The sequence below is a fragment of the Phyllostomus hastatus genome, unplaced genomic scaffold (assembly GCF_019186645.2).
Source record: "Phyllostomus hastatus isolate PE091 unplaced genomic scaffold, TTU_PhHast_1.1 phas_scaffold_1674, whole genome shotgun sequence".
Lineage (NCBI taxonomy): Eukaryota > Metazoa > Chordata > Mammalia > Chiroptera > Phyllostomidae > Phyllostomus > Phyllostomus hastatus.
In genome coordinates this window covers 20,411,575-20,428,411 of record NW_025334011.1, presented here as the reverse complement: position 1 = coordinate 20,428,411, position 16,837 = coordinate 20,411,575, and the positions used below count along the sequence as shown (strand labels likewise).

The 16,837-nt window shown below is 38.5% G+C and overlaps 1 protein-coding gene across 10 annotated transcripts in view; it reads left to right on the top strand.

Moving 5' to 3' along the window:
• CACNB2 (calcium voltage-gated channel auxiliary subunit beta 2) overlaps positions 1 to 16,837 on the top strand; it is a 329,859-nt gene that overhangs the window by 160,739 nt on the left and 152,283 nt on the right. The window contains exon 1 of one of the 10 annotated variants that reach the window (XM_045857663.1): positions 10,477 to 10,554. The exons of 8 other annotated variants lie outside the window; for them this stretch is intronic. In XM_045857663.1, the coding sequence (XP_045713619.1) occupies positions 10,549 to 10,554 (6 nt within the window). In that variant the 5' untranslated portion in view covers positions 10,477 to 10,548. Of the gene's footprint in view, positions 1 to 10,476; positions 10,555 to 10,589; positions 10,709 to 16,837 lie in introns of those variants that run through there. One more of the 10 variants, XM_045857660.1, reaches the window with a different exon arrangement.

The window sequence follows — 16,837 nt, the reverse complement described above, 5'->3', positions numbered from 1 at the left end:
GTGACCACAAAGGTGCGTGCTTATTGTATAAAGAATATTTTGTAAGTATATCCCTTTTATGTTCATAATAAAAACAACAATTCTCTTTTGATTTATTTACCCAGCCTCCCAAAATATCAGATGTACATAAATGCTATTTTGTAGAAACATGCACATCTGGAAATACTAAATTGCGCCAGCTCTGTTTTAACAACCATGTTCCTGCCTGTGCTCTGCTGAGGGCAGAAGTAAGGCAGTGTCTGACTGTCTCTTGTGAATGTGCAGGGTTCAGCACTCTAGGGCTTCTGGAGCCAGGGCTCAGTGGGGACCTAACCAGCAAGGCTGATCTGAGACCTTGGGGCAGTAGGAACTTGTGTCAAAGGCCTGAGGGAAGGCAGAATAGGGATTGAGGATGGATCAGAAGTGCCAAATGCAGAGAGAGAGTTAAGAATAGACACAGAGAAGAGCTGCCTGTGGCAACTGGAGAGACTCTATAGCCCATTCTAGAAGGAGAGGCTGAAAAGGTCCAAGGCACCTGCAGACAAGGTAATGTCAACCTCCACTCAGTCTATGAATATTGAAAAGCATCAAATATTAAGTTTTGTGGTATAAAACCAAGAGCTACAAGAATTCAAGGTTCAAGGACTGAACTATGAACAATGATGAAGCCTAGAGAGAAAAGAGGAGAGTTGGCATGGCCCTATAGCAGTAGTTTTCTGTCTTACCTGTACATTAGAGTCACCCAGGGACCTTTATAAAAATCCACATGCCCAAGTTGATCCCATCCCAATTTAGTCAATCTCAGGGATGGGATTCAGGCATCAGCTTAACTTAAAGCTCCCCAGTGATTCTACTTTGCAGCAAGGCTGATAGCCACTGATTTCAAGCAAGTGGCAGTATTTACATGTTTACCTGATTTATCTGCTTATGTCTCATATGTATCATAACTCACAGATTAATCACAGTTATACTTCAGTGTATGCTGACTCCTGAGCAACACAGGTTTGAGCTGCATGGACCCACTTGTATACTTTTTCCCCCATAAATACTGTAAATGTATTTTTTCTTCCCTATGATTTTTTAACATCATCTTCTCTCTAGCTTACATTATTGTAAGAATACAACATATGCTACATACAACATACAAAATATGTGTTAACTGTTTATGTTATTGATAAGGCTTCAGTCAACAGCAGGCTATTAAGTTTTGGGGGAGTCATGAGTTATATGTGGAATTTTGACTGTGTGGTAGGTTGGTGTCCCAAATCCCCACATTGGTCAAAGTTCACTGTACTTAAACTTAAGTCACACTTACCTGGTTGGATACACACACACTTAAAGAGTTCTGTTTACCAGGTCTTAACGCACATCATCAAAGCTTGACACCGCTATAACAAACAGCTCATGCTATCAGCCTAATTTAAAAGCCCACTGTGGAAGGGCAAGGCATTTATTCTAAAGAGATTAGTTATACTGAAGTAGATTGGGGGCTCAGTGGAATGAGTCAGTTTATTATCAAGGGTTAGCTGCAGGGCTCCTGGCCTGTCTGTATGGATGAAACCTTAAGTCAAGTATTTGCAGTAGATGGTTTCATTTGATATTTAGAGACTAAGAAGACAAAAAACTTTCATATCTCCTAAATGTTTATATTTAGGATAACTCCAATTTTTCATATGATACTCAGAGAATAATTTTGAGCTTGCAGATCTGAAAGTGGCTTGGGGTCCTCAGCCCACTTTCTGAGAACTGTTGACTTGGGGAAAGTATGTGGTGAGAAAAGTTGTAACTGCAAACCCACAGGCGTGTGCATCTTCCACTTTTCACTTGTAGTCAGATTCTGTGCTCTGTCCTTACCTTGGGAGGTAATTATTCTTAATTGCCTCCCTAATCTCTTCTGCACCCAGCTGTGGTGCATGGCCAGTTCAGATTAATTGTGCATACTCGAGGCCACACAGGAGTAAATGCTATTGGTGTAGATGTATGGCAATATTACAAAAAAGAAGGATGAACACTCAGAAAAAAGTGTCCTCCCAAGTAAAGTGCTAAAGAGTTTTAAAACACAAATAAGGATCCCACTTGTATTATATTCCTAAATTTCTCAAACAATAAAAGAAACAGTCTTATTTTATTCTCAAAAAAGCAAATAATGAATTATGCCTATAGTGTTTTTAAAATGTGGTTGTGAATATACTTTTTCTTAAAGCTGGTACTCTTAAAATCATCTCAGTAAAGTCAATAAAAATATTGTGGTGGGAGAGACATAAGCTTAAAAAAGTGTGTTTATGTTTGTAGTCAAAATCAAAGAGTAAAAAATTACATCTTTGTGGTTTACAGTAAATTTACACCTAGATAATAGGATTAATTTTAGTCTTCACTGGGGAAATTTATAAAATGAAATTACATAATAAGAACCATCACATTTTAGCTCATGATCTTATTTTTAGCAGCCCTATATATTTTTTGTAGCACCTCTATCCCAGATTTATTTTCTTCATTTATTTTATTCTATTGTATTCAATTTATACATTCATGTTTTTAAGCTTAGAAGTTCATCAGAGAGGAGGAAGGTGGTTGCCGGGGCTGAGGGGCCGCTGGAAGCAGGGAGGGCTTGATGGAAGGGCCCAGTCTGCCTGCGATAAGACGAGTGAGATCTGGGGGCGCAGTGTGCAGCGTGGTGACTGCAGTTGGTAACACTGTATCGGACAATTAGAATTTGCTAAGAGAGTCGAGTTTAAATATTCTCACACAAAAAAAAATAATGGGGAAAAGGGATTAATATGTGAGGTGATAGATATGTCACTGAAGCAGGTGGGAAAACCCTTTTATAATGTATGTGTCGGTCAAGTCACCATGATGCACACCTTAAATGTATGACAATTGTGTTTGTCAGTTATACTTCAATAAAGCTGAAAGATGTTTCAAATACTTAGAGATATTTTTAAAGATGACACAAATGAATGATAGGATTCACATTCATTATTTAACACGATATTTGACAGACTTCCTATAGGTATATATTATGTAATCAAACACCAGTGCAACAAGATATCAGAGATACTCCTTCTAGGGTTTAGTATGTTAACAAGTTTAGTTTAAATAAGAATTAGGTACGAATTCAGTTACCCGAGCAAGTACCAGTTATTCTGCCAATTTTTTTCACCTGAATTTATTATGAATATCTGAGAGATTATAATTGGTGGCTCTCACTGATGAAGACTATTGCATAAAGTCTTTCCTTCAATATGTTTAATAGAATAGCAATTTTATGCGAGGAAGTAAAATACAGCATCAGGAATATAGGCAATAATGTAATAACTATGTCTGGTGTCACATGGGCACTAGACTTATCGGGGTGATCACTTTGTAAGCTATATAAATACCTAATCACTATGTTGTATACCTGAAAGTAAAATAATATTGTATATCCACTATAATTGAAAATTTTTTAAGTACTTTAGAAAAATAACAATTTTAGAACTGTTAGTTGTAGGACCAAGTCCTCAGCCTTTCTCTAGAGTGACTAGTTCAACAACCACTCTTTCCACTGGAGCATTCTGAGGTGCAGGCATACCAAGTAGCCTAACCAGTTAGTTGCTGACAGCAAAGCCAGGACGACTCAGGTCTCCCAACTCTAGGGCTGGTGCACCTTGCACTTTCCTGAATGGGCTGCCAGGTTTTGTCAGACTATGGGCCAGATCGCATTACTCTAAAAGAAATAACAGGTCATTAAAGCTGAAAGTAGCATGGGGGACAAGCCGTGTGTTCTATACTTCTTCTTGTGGGAAGGCAAACAGAATCAATAAATCAGTCAGGTAGCTTCAACTACTGTTGCGTGCAAAAAAGAAAATCAGACAGGGAAACGTAGGGAAGAGCAGTTACACCATGGTCCTGGAGGCCCGGGCTTCTTTGAGGAGGTGAGTGGGGGTGATGCAAAACGCAGGTACCATGCGAGTGTCTACAGGACAGGGCTTCAAGCACATGGGAGAGCAAGTGTGGAGTCCCTGACCCAGGAATGCATCTGGAATGGTCTGGGGACAGAAGGAAGGCCAGTGTGGCTGCAGTGTGGTAATGACAGGGCAAAGTGAAGGGACGAGAGATGTGACCTAGAGCCAGTTCTCACTAGGGGACCCTGCAGCCACAGTTATTTCAGTTGCAGTGAGAAACTATTAGAGGATTTGAAGCAGCAGAGTGATAGAAGCGAATCCATGCTTTAGGAAGGACCAGGTTGGTTGTTCCCTGGAGACTAGACAGCAGCCATGGGATGTGTTAGGGGTCATTGCTAAGGATGTCTTGAGGAGGACAGCAAAGGTTGCTGCCAGAGTGGATAGGACTTGCACATGAGTTTTGGTCTGGATCCCAGGGTGGGGGTTACTGTTCACTATCATGTGCTAGACTGGGGTGTAGGGGGAGGATGAGGAGTTCCTTTGGGAGCATGTAACATGTGAGAAGCCCATTGGAAAGCCATGGGGAGGTGTCTAGTCGGCATTACATGCAAGAACCTAGAACTCAGAGGTCTAAAATATTTAAGATCACCTCACAGAAACTGAGAGTCAGGAATAATTATTCCCTTGGCACAGGTGAGAAGTGAAAATTGCAGAAAGAAATCCCAAAATAGCAGGATACAGAAGGACCAGGAGAAAGGACTGGGAAATGTTATGAGAGGGGGAGTATCTCAAAAACCATGCAAAAACCCCTGCACACACTTCATATTGTATAATTCAGTTGGGTTTGTATTCAGGGGAAATATTGAAACATTAAATCTAATACATTAAATAACATATTTGTATAACTATTCTAGGAAATAATCAGCAGTTTTTCTTTTATATTAATTCTAGAAAGACATTTAATGATAATAGAATTTTGCTATGTTAAATACAGGTTGCAGACACCAAAACAAAATCCCACACTGTGCCTTTCAGAGTCAAATTTGCCATGGAACAAAGGGTGCCAAAGGGGTCAAAAGAGCCCCCCAAATACCTTGTCCTCCTTCTGTTTTCCCTAGAATTGTTTGAAGTGGCAACTTTAATGTAGGTCAAATTACTGTTTCTTCATTAATAACAATACTCACAGCTCTTTCACATATATCTTACCCAGTGATGGGGCGGTGGGGGGCGGGGCGGTAAATAGAGAGTCCCTTTCAGTTCTTGCACTCGATTGGTTGTGACATTTGAAATTAACCAATCTCAAAAAAGGTTGTTCAGGAAGTGTAAGCTCTTAGCTAATGACAAAGCATAATATGTGAGAAAGTTCAGCTATTTTATCAAGGAGAGAAGAAGGGCAAAAAGCTAACTGAGCTCTCTCCCCAATGCTAAAATTTTTATGAAAGAAAAGAGGGGGGCTTCATTTATTTGGGCGTTTAAATGAAGATTCTCTCACCCCCTCCCCGCAGCTAGATGAACTGGGGGCAGGGTGGGTAAGGGCTGCATAGCAGCATAAAACCTGAAAGAAAATTCAGTAATACAACTATTTGGGTTAAACAGTGTCACTTTGAGATGAAATTGCTTTGCTCTTTCCCATAGTCTTCTCTGTCAATGACCAATATTCGAATTGTTGGAATTGTTGTCCCATGAAATTAAAAAACATGACATTTATTAGTGACACATATTACTTAGGAGGCAAAAAACCTCAGTTGTGGAAATGACAATTTTCATTTTGTTTTGAGGGGCCTTTGTTGGAGTTTTTAGCACGGAATTTGAAACTATTTCCTGTTTTATTTTTTGAGAAGGCGATGTACTTGGCTGTTGTTTACCAAAAACACATGTGAGGCTTCACGCGTGCACACGCTAGAGGTTTGTTTTGCTGCTGTGACTCACTGTCTGGCTAGTGCATGCACAACTGTCTAGAGTCAGACACGTATCGTGGCCTTTGTAATCAAAGACGATGCTGCTGATGGCATAAGCCCTAAACCCGGGTGTGATCAAGGGAATTTTTTCACAGTCCTTGCCTGTTAGATAAACAGTCTGGACTTTGAAGTCTGGAATGGCCACTTGAAATATGTGACCTCCAAAATTCTGCATATTTTTTTGGTCTCCTGGCAACATAACATATTTGCATGTTGGCCACCACCACCTCGTGCAGAAAAATCTGCTGCTGTTTTAAAGTTTAAGACAACACATAGGAAGGTTGCCTCAGACTGAGGATTGGCAGTTGCCGCGGCTGCCCTCCCTGACTTCTGTGTGTGCAGGCAATAACAAGCCTGAATATAAATGTAACAGTGAAAAGGACCTTTCTCTTGGCAGACTACTGAGCGTACATGTTTAGTTATAAAAATAGCACTCCAGAAATTCTCTGGTTATAATATAATTTTCATTAAGCCATTTATACAGTTTAGCAAAGGCAGTTTGGGGGTTGAGGGGTGGAACAGTAGAAGGGAATTGGAAACAAGCTAAGGCAAAATATTCGTGATGTGAAAGCCAGTAGGGACTGCAGAAATGCAGACCCTGCCATCTGAAATCTGACGGCCAGCTGCTCCAGTGGTCTCTGAGGGCTCTCCCTATGGAGAATCAGAATAACGAAGCACCCGGCTGAGCTCCCAGGGTCTGCTTCTGAGCTCTTCCAAATTCACAGTGGTCCAGTTCTCCGGTTCCCACTCCTCCAGTCCCCTCTCCCACTTTCAGGCATCCTGAAGTAGAACTAGATGTGATATGAATTTCACATTGAGTCATCTTGGGTTATAATTTAAAGTATTTCACATTGATAGCTTTGATATAAAAAGTTCTTTCAAGTGTTTCAAACTAAGCACTAGTGACATATTGCGCTCAATAATTCTTTGTGGGGGTGGCCATCCTGAGCCTTATAGGATGCAGAGCAGCATCCCTGATCTCTACCCACTACGTGCTAATAAATCAGTCCCCCTCCTCATGTGGCAATCAAAAATGTCTCTAGACATTGCTAAATGCCCCCTGAGGGCAAAATCACCCCCACTTGGAAGCCACCAAGTTGTAGCATGGAAAACTAATATTTCTTTGGCATCTCTGATGTGCCAGATGTGGACTACATGTTTTATGTAATCCTGACAATGGTCCTTTGCAGTCTCAGCCCCTTTGTATAGATCAGTAACCTGAGGAATGGCAAAAATAAGTGTTGTTGGTTTGTTTTTGGTTCTTTATTTCCCGATACTCAACAATGAAAATGCACTCTAAAGAGAGGAATGATCTAATACCTGGGAAAACCAGAAAAAATGTTATTTTTCATATATTTATTCTATAACATGGCTATGCATATTAGACACTCCCTAAGTTGTAAACACCTAAGTTGGAAATTTGCAAAAAGTATGAGAAGCCCTCTGAAAATCGCTATTGGATATTCACATACCCACCTAAATGAAGGTTGCCTTCCTTTTTCTGTTCTCTCAACACTGACCAGAAGGTGACCAAATTGTCTCGGAATTGTCATTTCTTCCAGTCCCTGGCATGAAAAACTGTCTTGTACCTAAAATCCATAATTTCCTTTCTTGCATGCACCTCAGTTTTTCCCTTTGCTGTTCTTCACTCTCAGTTGTCCATTGTAACTGATGCCTGCGTTTACCCCTTAACCCTTCTTCTGCATCTTATCTCTTCATCTTCTTCCCAGAGACCTCAAGGAGATATCCCTCCATCTCATCAGAAAGCAAGAAAAAAAACACGTAAAAAGAATGTTATATGTATAACGAGGCAGTTACGTTGTTTAGTATTAGAGTTTCTAGGAGCTTGGAAAGGCTTTCAAGTCCCTGTGTGCTCCCTTCAGAAGTTCCATCCTCATCCTCCTCCTCTTTCAGCCACAGGTGTTTCTTGCTTGACTGGAGTCAACATCAGTTAACATTTTCCCATTGCAAATATATTTTAGTGGCATTATAAATGAATGCTGGCTAGATTTGGAAAGCTACTAATTATGTATATCATTCTCAGAAAAGAAACTGCTTCAGGTTGAAAACTGGTGTCCAAATATAATTTTTTAAACCATTTCAGAACATTTTTTTCAAATAAATATAGAGTGAATATGTGCTAAAGATTTTTTTTGTTCATTGAGGAAACCAGCAAGATGCTAAAGCCAATTTCAAAGATTGTGAGAGAGATATAAGTGTTTATAGTCACTGAAAGAAAGAATACTGGGCTCAGACTGTTAAATTGGATGCAGGCCTGGTTAATGCTCACGGGGCATAAAACAATAACTTGTATGTGGGGGGTTGTCTTGTATACAAGACAGGAAATCATTAGCATTTCTGCTAGACGAATCCATTTCTAATTTGTTTTCATTTATATCAGTTTTCTGCAAGTTAGTAGTAATTTAAACAAAGGTTTCTAATTTCCCTAGAAATTAGATAATTCATGGTTGCCTGTTAGATACTAAAGAAAACTTTTTTTGAAGTTGAAAAAGTACTATAAACCTATTGTAGAAAGTTCATAAAATACAAAATCTTTTAAAAGGAGAAAACACCTTCAAACCATTACCCAGGTGCAACCACTATAAATAAAATGCATATGTTTCCTTACAAGCTTTTTGTAAATATTTTTTAACAGTGGAGTCATTACTGTGAAGAAAATTGGCAGACTACCTCTATTTCTTTTACTTACTTCCATGTATGATTCCTGTTTTGTTATGCAATGAAAATGTCCCATAAACATTTTATTGTCCATATATAATGAACAGGAATCTTTTACTTACTTTCATACATCATACCTATTTTGTTATACAATGAAAGTGTCCCATAAATATTTTATTGTCCATATAATGAACAGGCATTTTGTATCATGATTCCTTTAACTATGTTTCCTAATTCTAAAATTACTTCTTTATTATGAATTTTTCAAGGTACAATAATCATAGATAATATAATGATGAATGGTGTTGGTATGACCTAGTTTAAGAAATAAACTAGCACTCATGGAGTTACCCCGCCCTGTGAACCCTTCAGTATACTCCTATCCAGACGGAACCTCTGCCCTGCTTTTGGCACTTGTTTTCATATTTATCTTTGTACTTGTTCCACCTACATAAAGTATAGAGTATTTTTGCATATTTTCAAACTTCACGCAGATGGTGTCACAGGTTCTCAGGGTATCACGGTTCCGCAGCTTGCCTCTTTCTCCTGACACCGTGTTTGTGCAGATTTGCCCACATACATGGCACTTTCGCTGCTGCATAGTGTCTCAGACTCTGATCATCCATTTCCTGTTGCCAGGCACTGAGGGTGTTTCCAACTTTCTACTGTGGCCCCCAGTGTTACCAGGGCCATTCTGCACCTACATCCCCCTGGGTACTCACAGGAGGGTTTCTCTGTGTCTATCAAGGAGTGGAAGGGCAATTGTAGGGCTCTCACACCTACAATTTCACAACGTTTTGCTAAATCTCTAATGTCTACTTCCACCAGCAATGTGTCAAAGTCTGGTTGCTCTACATCAGGAGTTGGCAAACCTTTTCTGCAAGGGACCAAATAAAAGATTCTTAAACCTTAGTGAGCTGTGTGGTCCCTTCACAACTGTGCAGCTCTGCTGTTGTCACAGAAAAGCAGCCATAGACTATTTACAAGTGAATAATCATGACTGATGAACATTTGCTTAAGGACACTAAAATTTGAAATTCATATAATTTTCATGTATCACAAAATACAATTTTTCTGTTGATTTTTTTCAAACATTCAAAAATGTAAAATACATCCTTAGCTTACAGGTTGTATCAAACAGACCCCTGGCTGGTTTGGCCCTTGGGTCACACTTTGCCAGTCCCTACTTGGCCTCCTCACCAAGACCTGGTGTTTTCAGATATATAGATGTTTCCACTCTCCTGGGTGTGAAATGGTCAATTCTGATTTTAACTTGTATTTGTGATTAGTACTGAAGTTAAGCATTTTATCATGTTAGTTAGGCACTAAGATTTTCTCTTTGATAATTATTTGATTTGTTTTTTTCCTTATCCTTTTAGATTTATTTATTGACTTATAGGAGCTCTTTCTATTTCCAGCTAATAATCCTTTGTCATGTGCTTTGCAAGTGTTCTCAGAGTATTGTGGTTATCATTTCATTTTCTAAAGGTGTCTTCGGATGAAAAGGAGTTATTTTTCGTTAAAATGAAATTTATCCAAGTGATATTTATTTGTGTGAAAAAAATTGTATACTTTTCCTACACATTGTAAAAGGTGACCACAAAAGAATGATGTTCTTTTATGGTATGTGAAAGAGGAAATATTTCTTCTGTGCGTGGGAGTAGCAGAATGCTCTCACTTTTATTCCAGACTCTTTCAGTTTAGTAGTTTCCCTGAACGCTAGCAGCTGGCCAGTGTGCAGCCTTTTGTGCTGTAGTGAAGAAAGTGTCTTTAGCACTGGGCTGGCCAGTGCTGCTCAAAGGCGTGCATCTGATATTAATGAACTGTTACTCTGTTTGCACAAGTTTGCAGGCTTCTCTCTTCCAAGCCAGCTGATGTCAAGGTACAAAAAGCCCCTCCCCTTGCATTTGTTCATTGACTCTGATGGGCTCCTCTGCTTGCCGGAGCGGTTCTGGAACCAAGAAGGGTTGTAATCTAAAGAACATTAGAAAGTCACACTAGCTCAGACTGCACACCCCCAGCCAGCAAGGAAGACGAAAGCAGTTGATATGCAGGTCAGCAAAGCAAGACTTGACTGCCTTGAACTTTTTCACTGAGTTCTTGCTCTTGGGAAGGCTGTTTCTCTGGAGAGCTGGGCCCACTTGGAGCTGGGCTGGCATGCCGGACAGACGCCTCTTGTCTCCTCAGACTAGGTGCATTGTTCCTGGGGTAAGCGTACATACGGGCAGGGAGGCAGGCCACGTGCACCGTTCGGTTTAGAGAAAACAGCGATGTACTGGATTGTTAATGAACTCAAGCTAAAATCATGTTAGTTGCTTCACTTTTTTTTAGAGTTGTCATTATCTTGCCAGAAATGCTATCATTCACAATGTTATTATGTAAATGTTCAGGTGGTGTAAGCAAGTGAAATGTAACTCTGGTTTTAAACTGTATCATACTGAGACCATTTAATAGCTGGGGAGAGAAAGGGACAGACAGTAAAGAAACAGTGGAAAATAAAAATGCTTTTTCAACTCTAGGCAATCCCTTGTTGCAGTGTGGGTCAGCCGGGCAGCCTGGTCCCTGAGCTTTTTAGTTTCTGAGGCCTTCCTACGCAATACAGGGTGATTGGACTTCTTGTGTTGCCACAAATTAAGATTTGATTGCTGTTTATCATGTTAAAATTTTTGAATTTAATGAAATAGAGAAATGAGAGTCTAATGTTTTAAATACTTAAGTACAGAGCCTTACCACACAATAATTAGATGGTTGGGTGTCTGAATTTGGTTTGGAACTTTCAAAGAAAAGATTATATCATTATTGATGACTTTCTTTGGAAGGAAGGCTTTAGAAAAAAAAATAGTTCTAGAACCCAAATGTAAACAGTAGCCTCTAAAAATCATAAGGTTAGAAATATCTGTGCTAATAGGATACAAAAATATTTTGAAATGAATAAAGCACAACTTGCTTAAAAGTTCTTTCCAGGTTTCCTCTTCTGTTTCCAGTTATTCTAACCTACACTAAACTCAGTTTAACAGAGAAAAATATTTGCTAAGAAATATCTGTGTGGTAATCATTTGTTCTGTGTTGCATCCTGTAGCACAGTCAGCAAACCGGGAGCAGCCTTGCTTAATCTGTATGATTTCAATGTCCTTTTATTACATTTCATTTTAAATTTTCTAAAAATAGACTTCCCTTGCTTGTGCTATCCCCATTACATTTTATATACTCAGTTTTATATTTCTTTATGCTCTGGCCAGGCTGGCAATGTATGCATTAATTATAAAGGATTTCTGAGTATTAAATATGTCACACAAATTTCTGTGCTTTTCACATGTAACTCGTTTAATTTAGAAATTGGTCTTGTTCATTTTGAAAAACATCTGGAATTATCATTTCCTATAAATTTGCCACCTTTCTAAGAGCATTATCAGACGTGAAATAGCTGCTATTGTTGTTCCTGCAGAGGAATTCCGTTATGAATTAGGAAAGTGTATAATCCAAAGCCCGAATTACTAAGTACCCAAATTACCAAGTACATTCCACCCATCATTTTTAATATTTTCAGTGGTGAAATTGTGCATACCAATGTCACCATTATTTAATTGGAATGTCAGTCTGCATGATTCCAAAATAGTTACTTGAATAATTTATGCTACAGTTACTTTCAGTTCTGTCTTGAACTATTATGGAGAATCTGACAGGGATGTTTATTTTTTTAAGCTCCTCTTTATCAAGCCTAGATTTTTATTTCTTATGGTCTCATCTTAACTAATACCTGTGTTTGATTAGGGCTGATAAGTGCATGGGTTTTTGTTTTAGGTTAAGTTTTAAAAGAAGTCTTTATAAAAAGCCTCCTTCTCTATTCCCACTTAAAACTCTCATGTAGCCATTCTCAAAGTTCCCCGATAATGACAGAAATTTTTCTTTCAGTCTGGGCAATACCATAAATGGAGAGAGTGTTTAAAACTATGAATGTGATTCTGTATTTGCAGTTATGTATACATATCACAGAGTAACTTTTTAGAATGCTGAGTAAACGACATGGTTTTGTCTTATTAAGTACAATTTCAGTTTTCACATCAGTTATACTTTTTAAAGTGACTACAAACCCCAAATGTGTGAAAGCATATTTGTAAATTATTCTCATTCTTGCATTAAAATGAAATTAATAAACCAATGTAATTTGTTATAGATACTTTTTCACAGCCCCAGGAAGACAAAATGACTCTGACTAGTATTAAGTACGCTTTTTACCACTTGTGGGCTCTGGGGTGTCTGCCTTGCATGGCTGTGGCTGTGTGCGGCTGCTTTTAGATCGAGATGGCCACTTGCGCTGTGCCCTTCCCTCCATCCCACCAAGTAAAAATAACCTTTTTGACTTAAGCAGGTCTTTCCCTTTATTTAATATTTTTGTCTGAAATTTCAGTTTTTTTCCGACTGTGGTTAGAAGCAAAGGTTTGGACTCAGTTACTTGACTTTGAATACTACACCATCCCCTTAGAAACTGTGTGATTTGGCAAGTTTTATCTTCCCCGAGCCTCAGTTTCATCATCTGTAAAGTTAGGAATAGCAATATCTGTTTCAGGGTAATATTTACCACGGTGCATGTGGACTGCTGTGCATACTGCCTACAGTTGAATCAGTTGCAGACAATGACTGATAATGAAAAGCTCAGCTCTGAGATGCCAAATAATATCTAGGAGAGGCAACAGGGAAAGTGCTGAGTGGTTTTTTATTTGCATATTGGAAGGAACATAGAAAGATTGAAGTAATTAATCTTCCACAGTAAAGCCCTGTGAAGTGGGACTCCTAATTGAATGTCTGTGAATGCTGTATCAGAGGACTGCAAGGAGAGAGCAAGTATAAATCAATCCTCTGAAACAATATGCAAATATGCATCTATGTCTACATAAACATCTGTCCTCTAGCTGCAGCAGATTCTCGAAGTGGCCCTCAACCTCCAAATGGTAACAAAACAGAGCTCCTGAGTGGAAATAAGCCTGAAAAAACAAAAAAAGGTCATGGGGGTTAAGTACTCTAAGCAGTCTAGCCATATTTGAATTATTGTTTTTCCTTTCTCTTCACCTTTATATTGCCCAATCAGTGTAGAAAGCAGAGGAAGTTAACATGGTCCTGTGTGTTCTCTCGTGTTGTAAACAAACATGGTCTAAAACTGCAGGGCTCTGCACCATGTTTCGGGTGTGATTTGTATTAAAGGGAAGTATGATATTGAAAAGGCCTGGATGCTTTATAATGGAGGGTCACCCAGACGCTGGCTTGACCAGCTGGAGAGGCCAGAAGGTCTGATGTCCCCCTGCCCCCGTACACAATCAGTTCACAGTAATAAAAACCTGTGCAATCCCGGCAGAGATTTGCAAAGTAATTTTCATTGTTAAAATTGAAAAAACTTGAAAGAGATCTTTATAAGTCAAAGTCATTAGTTACAAGTTATCAGTATTAAAAGGAGAAGAAATATTGAAGGAAATGTGTGTGGGATTGCCCTACAGTCTCACTGCTTTTGGTCGAATATTTTTATTCAGGACATTATATCATACTCCTTTCCACAAGCATACATATTTACATAATTGTAACTATAGTGTACAAGATATTCTGGATTCTGCCTTTTTTCTTCAACTATATTTTGAAATCACTTTTTAATCACAGAATGATATAGCATTGTACAGATTTACTATAGTTTCTCCAAATAAAATGGTCATTTGTTATTGGACCTTTAGTTAATTCTGTAATTTTGTTTTAATAGATAAATAAATCTGGCATGAAAATTTGAGCATATGGTTTTTTGGCTCTGTTATATAACTCCTCTGTGATAAATTCTCAGAGGCGGAATTATATGCACAGTGAGTGGATGGGAATGTTCGTATGTGTCTGGCGATGGCTTTCCATAGCTCTTTTTAAAATAATTACACCAATCGAAAGTGCCAACATCATAGTACTGATATGCTAATTTCATCTCAGTATACCCCACATGATGTATTAATAATGGCTTTAAAATATAAACAATTTCACAGCAGTGCTTTAATTTCTACTTACATTACTAGCAAAGGTGACTATCTAAATATTTATATATTCTCTGTATCTCCATGTACATTATTTTATTAAGTCCTGTGTTTAGATTCCAATGTTACTTTTATTTGTTAGACACTGGGCAGCTCTTTGCAGACTCACCTATTAGACAGTTTTCCCCTGTCCAGGTCCAGCTATCAAAGTACTTCCTTACATCAAGACGGATCATGCATTATACTCAGTGCCCTGCTGACAGCACTACAAGGCAGGTGCTTTAGCGTGAGGGAATAGAGCATAAGTTTGGTTAGAAATCTACACTAGCCCAGTCAGAAGGTTAAGCCTTAATTTTGGAAAGTGGAAGAAAAAGTTTATGACTTTCTTCAGGTACCTAACTTATCTTCTGCAGGTAATAACTTTTACACAGTAACCACACCTGACTTGGCTGTAGTCACCATGAGAAGCGTATTATTCTGTGTCAACTTTAGTTACACAGATTTTGCACTGTCAAGGGCAGCGTGAGCCCATAGGTCATCAGGTGCTCATTGATTCAGGGCTGTCAGAGCCCAGAAGGGACCCTGCAACCTTGTAACATCCCCTGGGACTCCCCCTTCAAGTGGTCACCCAGGGGGCCCATCTCCCTCACTCTTCATGTAGATATGGAGAACTAGAATTTTCAACATGCTTTCTTTGTAGGGGACCTGCTGTCATTTAACCTTTATGTAACATTATATCATTTATTAGTCTTCCAAACAGTGCTTACCTGCCTTTAAACATTGGTTTAGTTACGTATTTTTGTTACCTGTTAATGGCATCTTAGGCATCAGAGAAGGGGAAAATATGACTATTTAATTCATACCTACAATCCTTATTTCTACTACCAACACAAAATAGATATGTCACTGTTCAGAAGGTTCCACACCTCTGATACAGGTGCCTCCTTTACAAAGTCTGTTTTGTGCCATCCTGGGTTGCTAATCTTCTTAGTTCCTCACCGGCAGAAAATGGCTTTGCCTAGAGGACATGATAGGATGGACAGAGCTACACTGAAAGAAAAGGATGATTTTCTTTGTTCGGGAACAGTTGATTAACATCTCTAGCCTTGTTTATCACCTATAAAATTAAAGTACTGATTCTTATCTCTTAGTCGGCTCTCTAGGGAGGTTGTAAAGGCCCATAGGGGATGATGCAAAATACTGAAAGCATCTCAGAATAGCCATTGTAGCTTTGTCTTTTTTTTTTTTAAGCCCTGGCAATTGCTTCAAGAATGTACCTCCAGTGTTAATATGTATTGAATCAAGTTCTTAAAGCTCATATTTTTTTCTTGTTTTTTCTTTTTCATTTTTTTTTCCCATTTGGGCCTCTCTGCTCTTGGCACCGACACAGGTATTTTTACAGCATGAAACCTGATAAGCTTGAGATCCTTCCTGTTGAGTCCAAGTTTATGACCATCTTTGTGACTTAGTTTAATAAGGTTTAATGTTTAATAAAAACATATGCTTGGAAGTTTTCAAGGCTAAGTTCCATATCACCAGGTTTTGCACATCACGCACAGCTCGGCTTCCAAGGCTTTTACGGTGCAAACAGGACATTTATACTGTCTTTTATGCTCACCTATGTGGTCACCTTGATAGTGTCTTTCATTTCTAAATGTGAATTGAAATTTCTGTCTAGTGTCCTTTCATTTCAATCTGCAGGCCTCCCTCCTTTCAGTGTTAGTCACAAATCTTCTTAGTTTTTGTTTATTTGGGAATGTCTTAGCTTGCTTAATATTTGAAGGATAGCTTTGCTGTATATAGAAACTAGGTTGATGGTCTTTAACGAGAAATGAGCTATCATTTTATTCAGGGTCATTTGTGTATGATGGGTTGTCTCTCTTTATTCATGTAAGATCCTCTGTTTTGCTTTTCAGCAGGTCGATTTTGATGTTTCTGGGTGTAGATATTCTTCAATTTCTCCTACTTAGATTTTACTGAATTTCTTTGATGTGAAGATGAATATTTTTTATAAATTTGAGAAGTTTTCTGCTATTATTTCTTCAAATATTTTTCCCTCTTTCTTTTCTCCCTTTCCAAGACATGCATTGTGTTTGTGTAGGTTTGTTTCATGGTATCCCACAGGTCTCAAGGTTCTATTTATTTTGTTAGTGGGTATTCACAGCAAAATGTGAATAATTAATGCTAATTTAATGTTTGGTTATTTTTAAAGAAGCTTGTATATATACCCAAAATATAATAGTATGATAAAAGCTACCTCATGATACTGCCAAAATTATTAATCACCTAGACATGATATGTTTTGAGTACTACCCATTATGAAGTTAAATGTGATCTC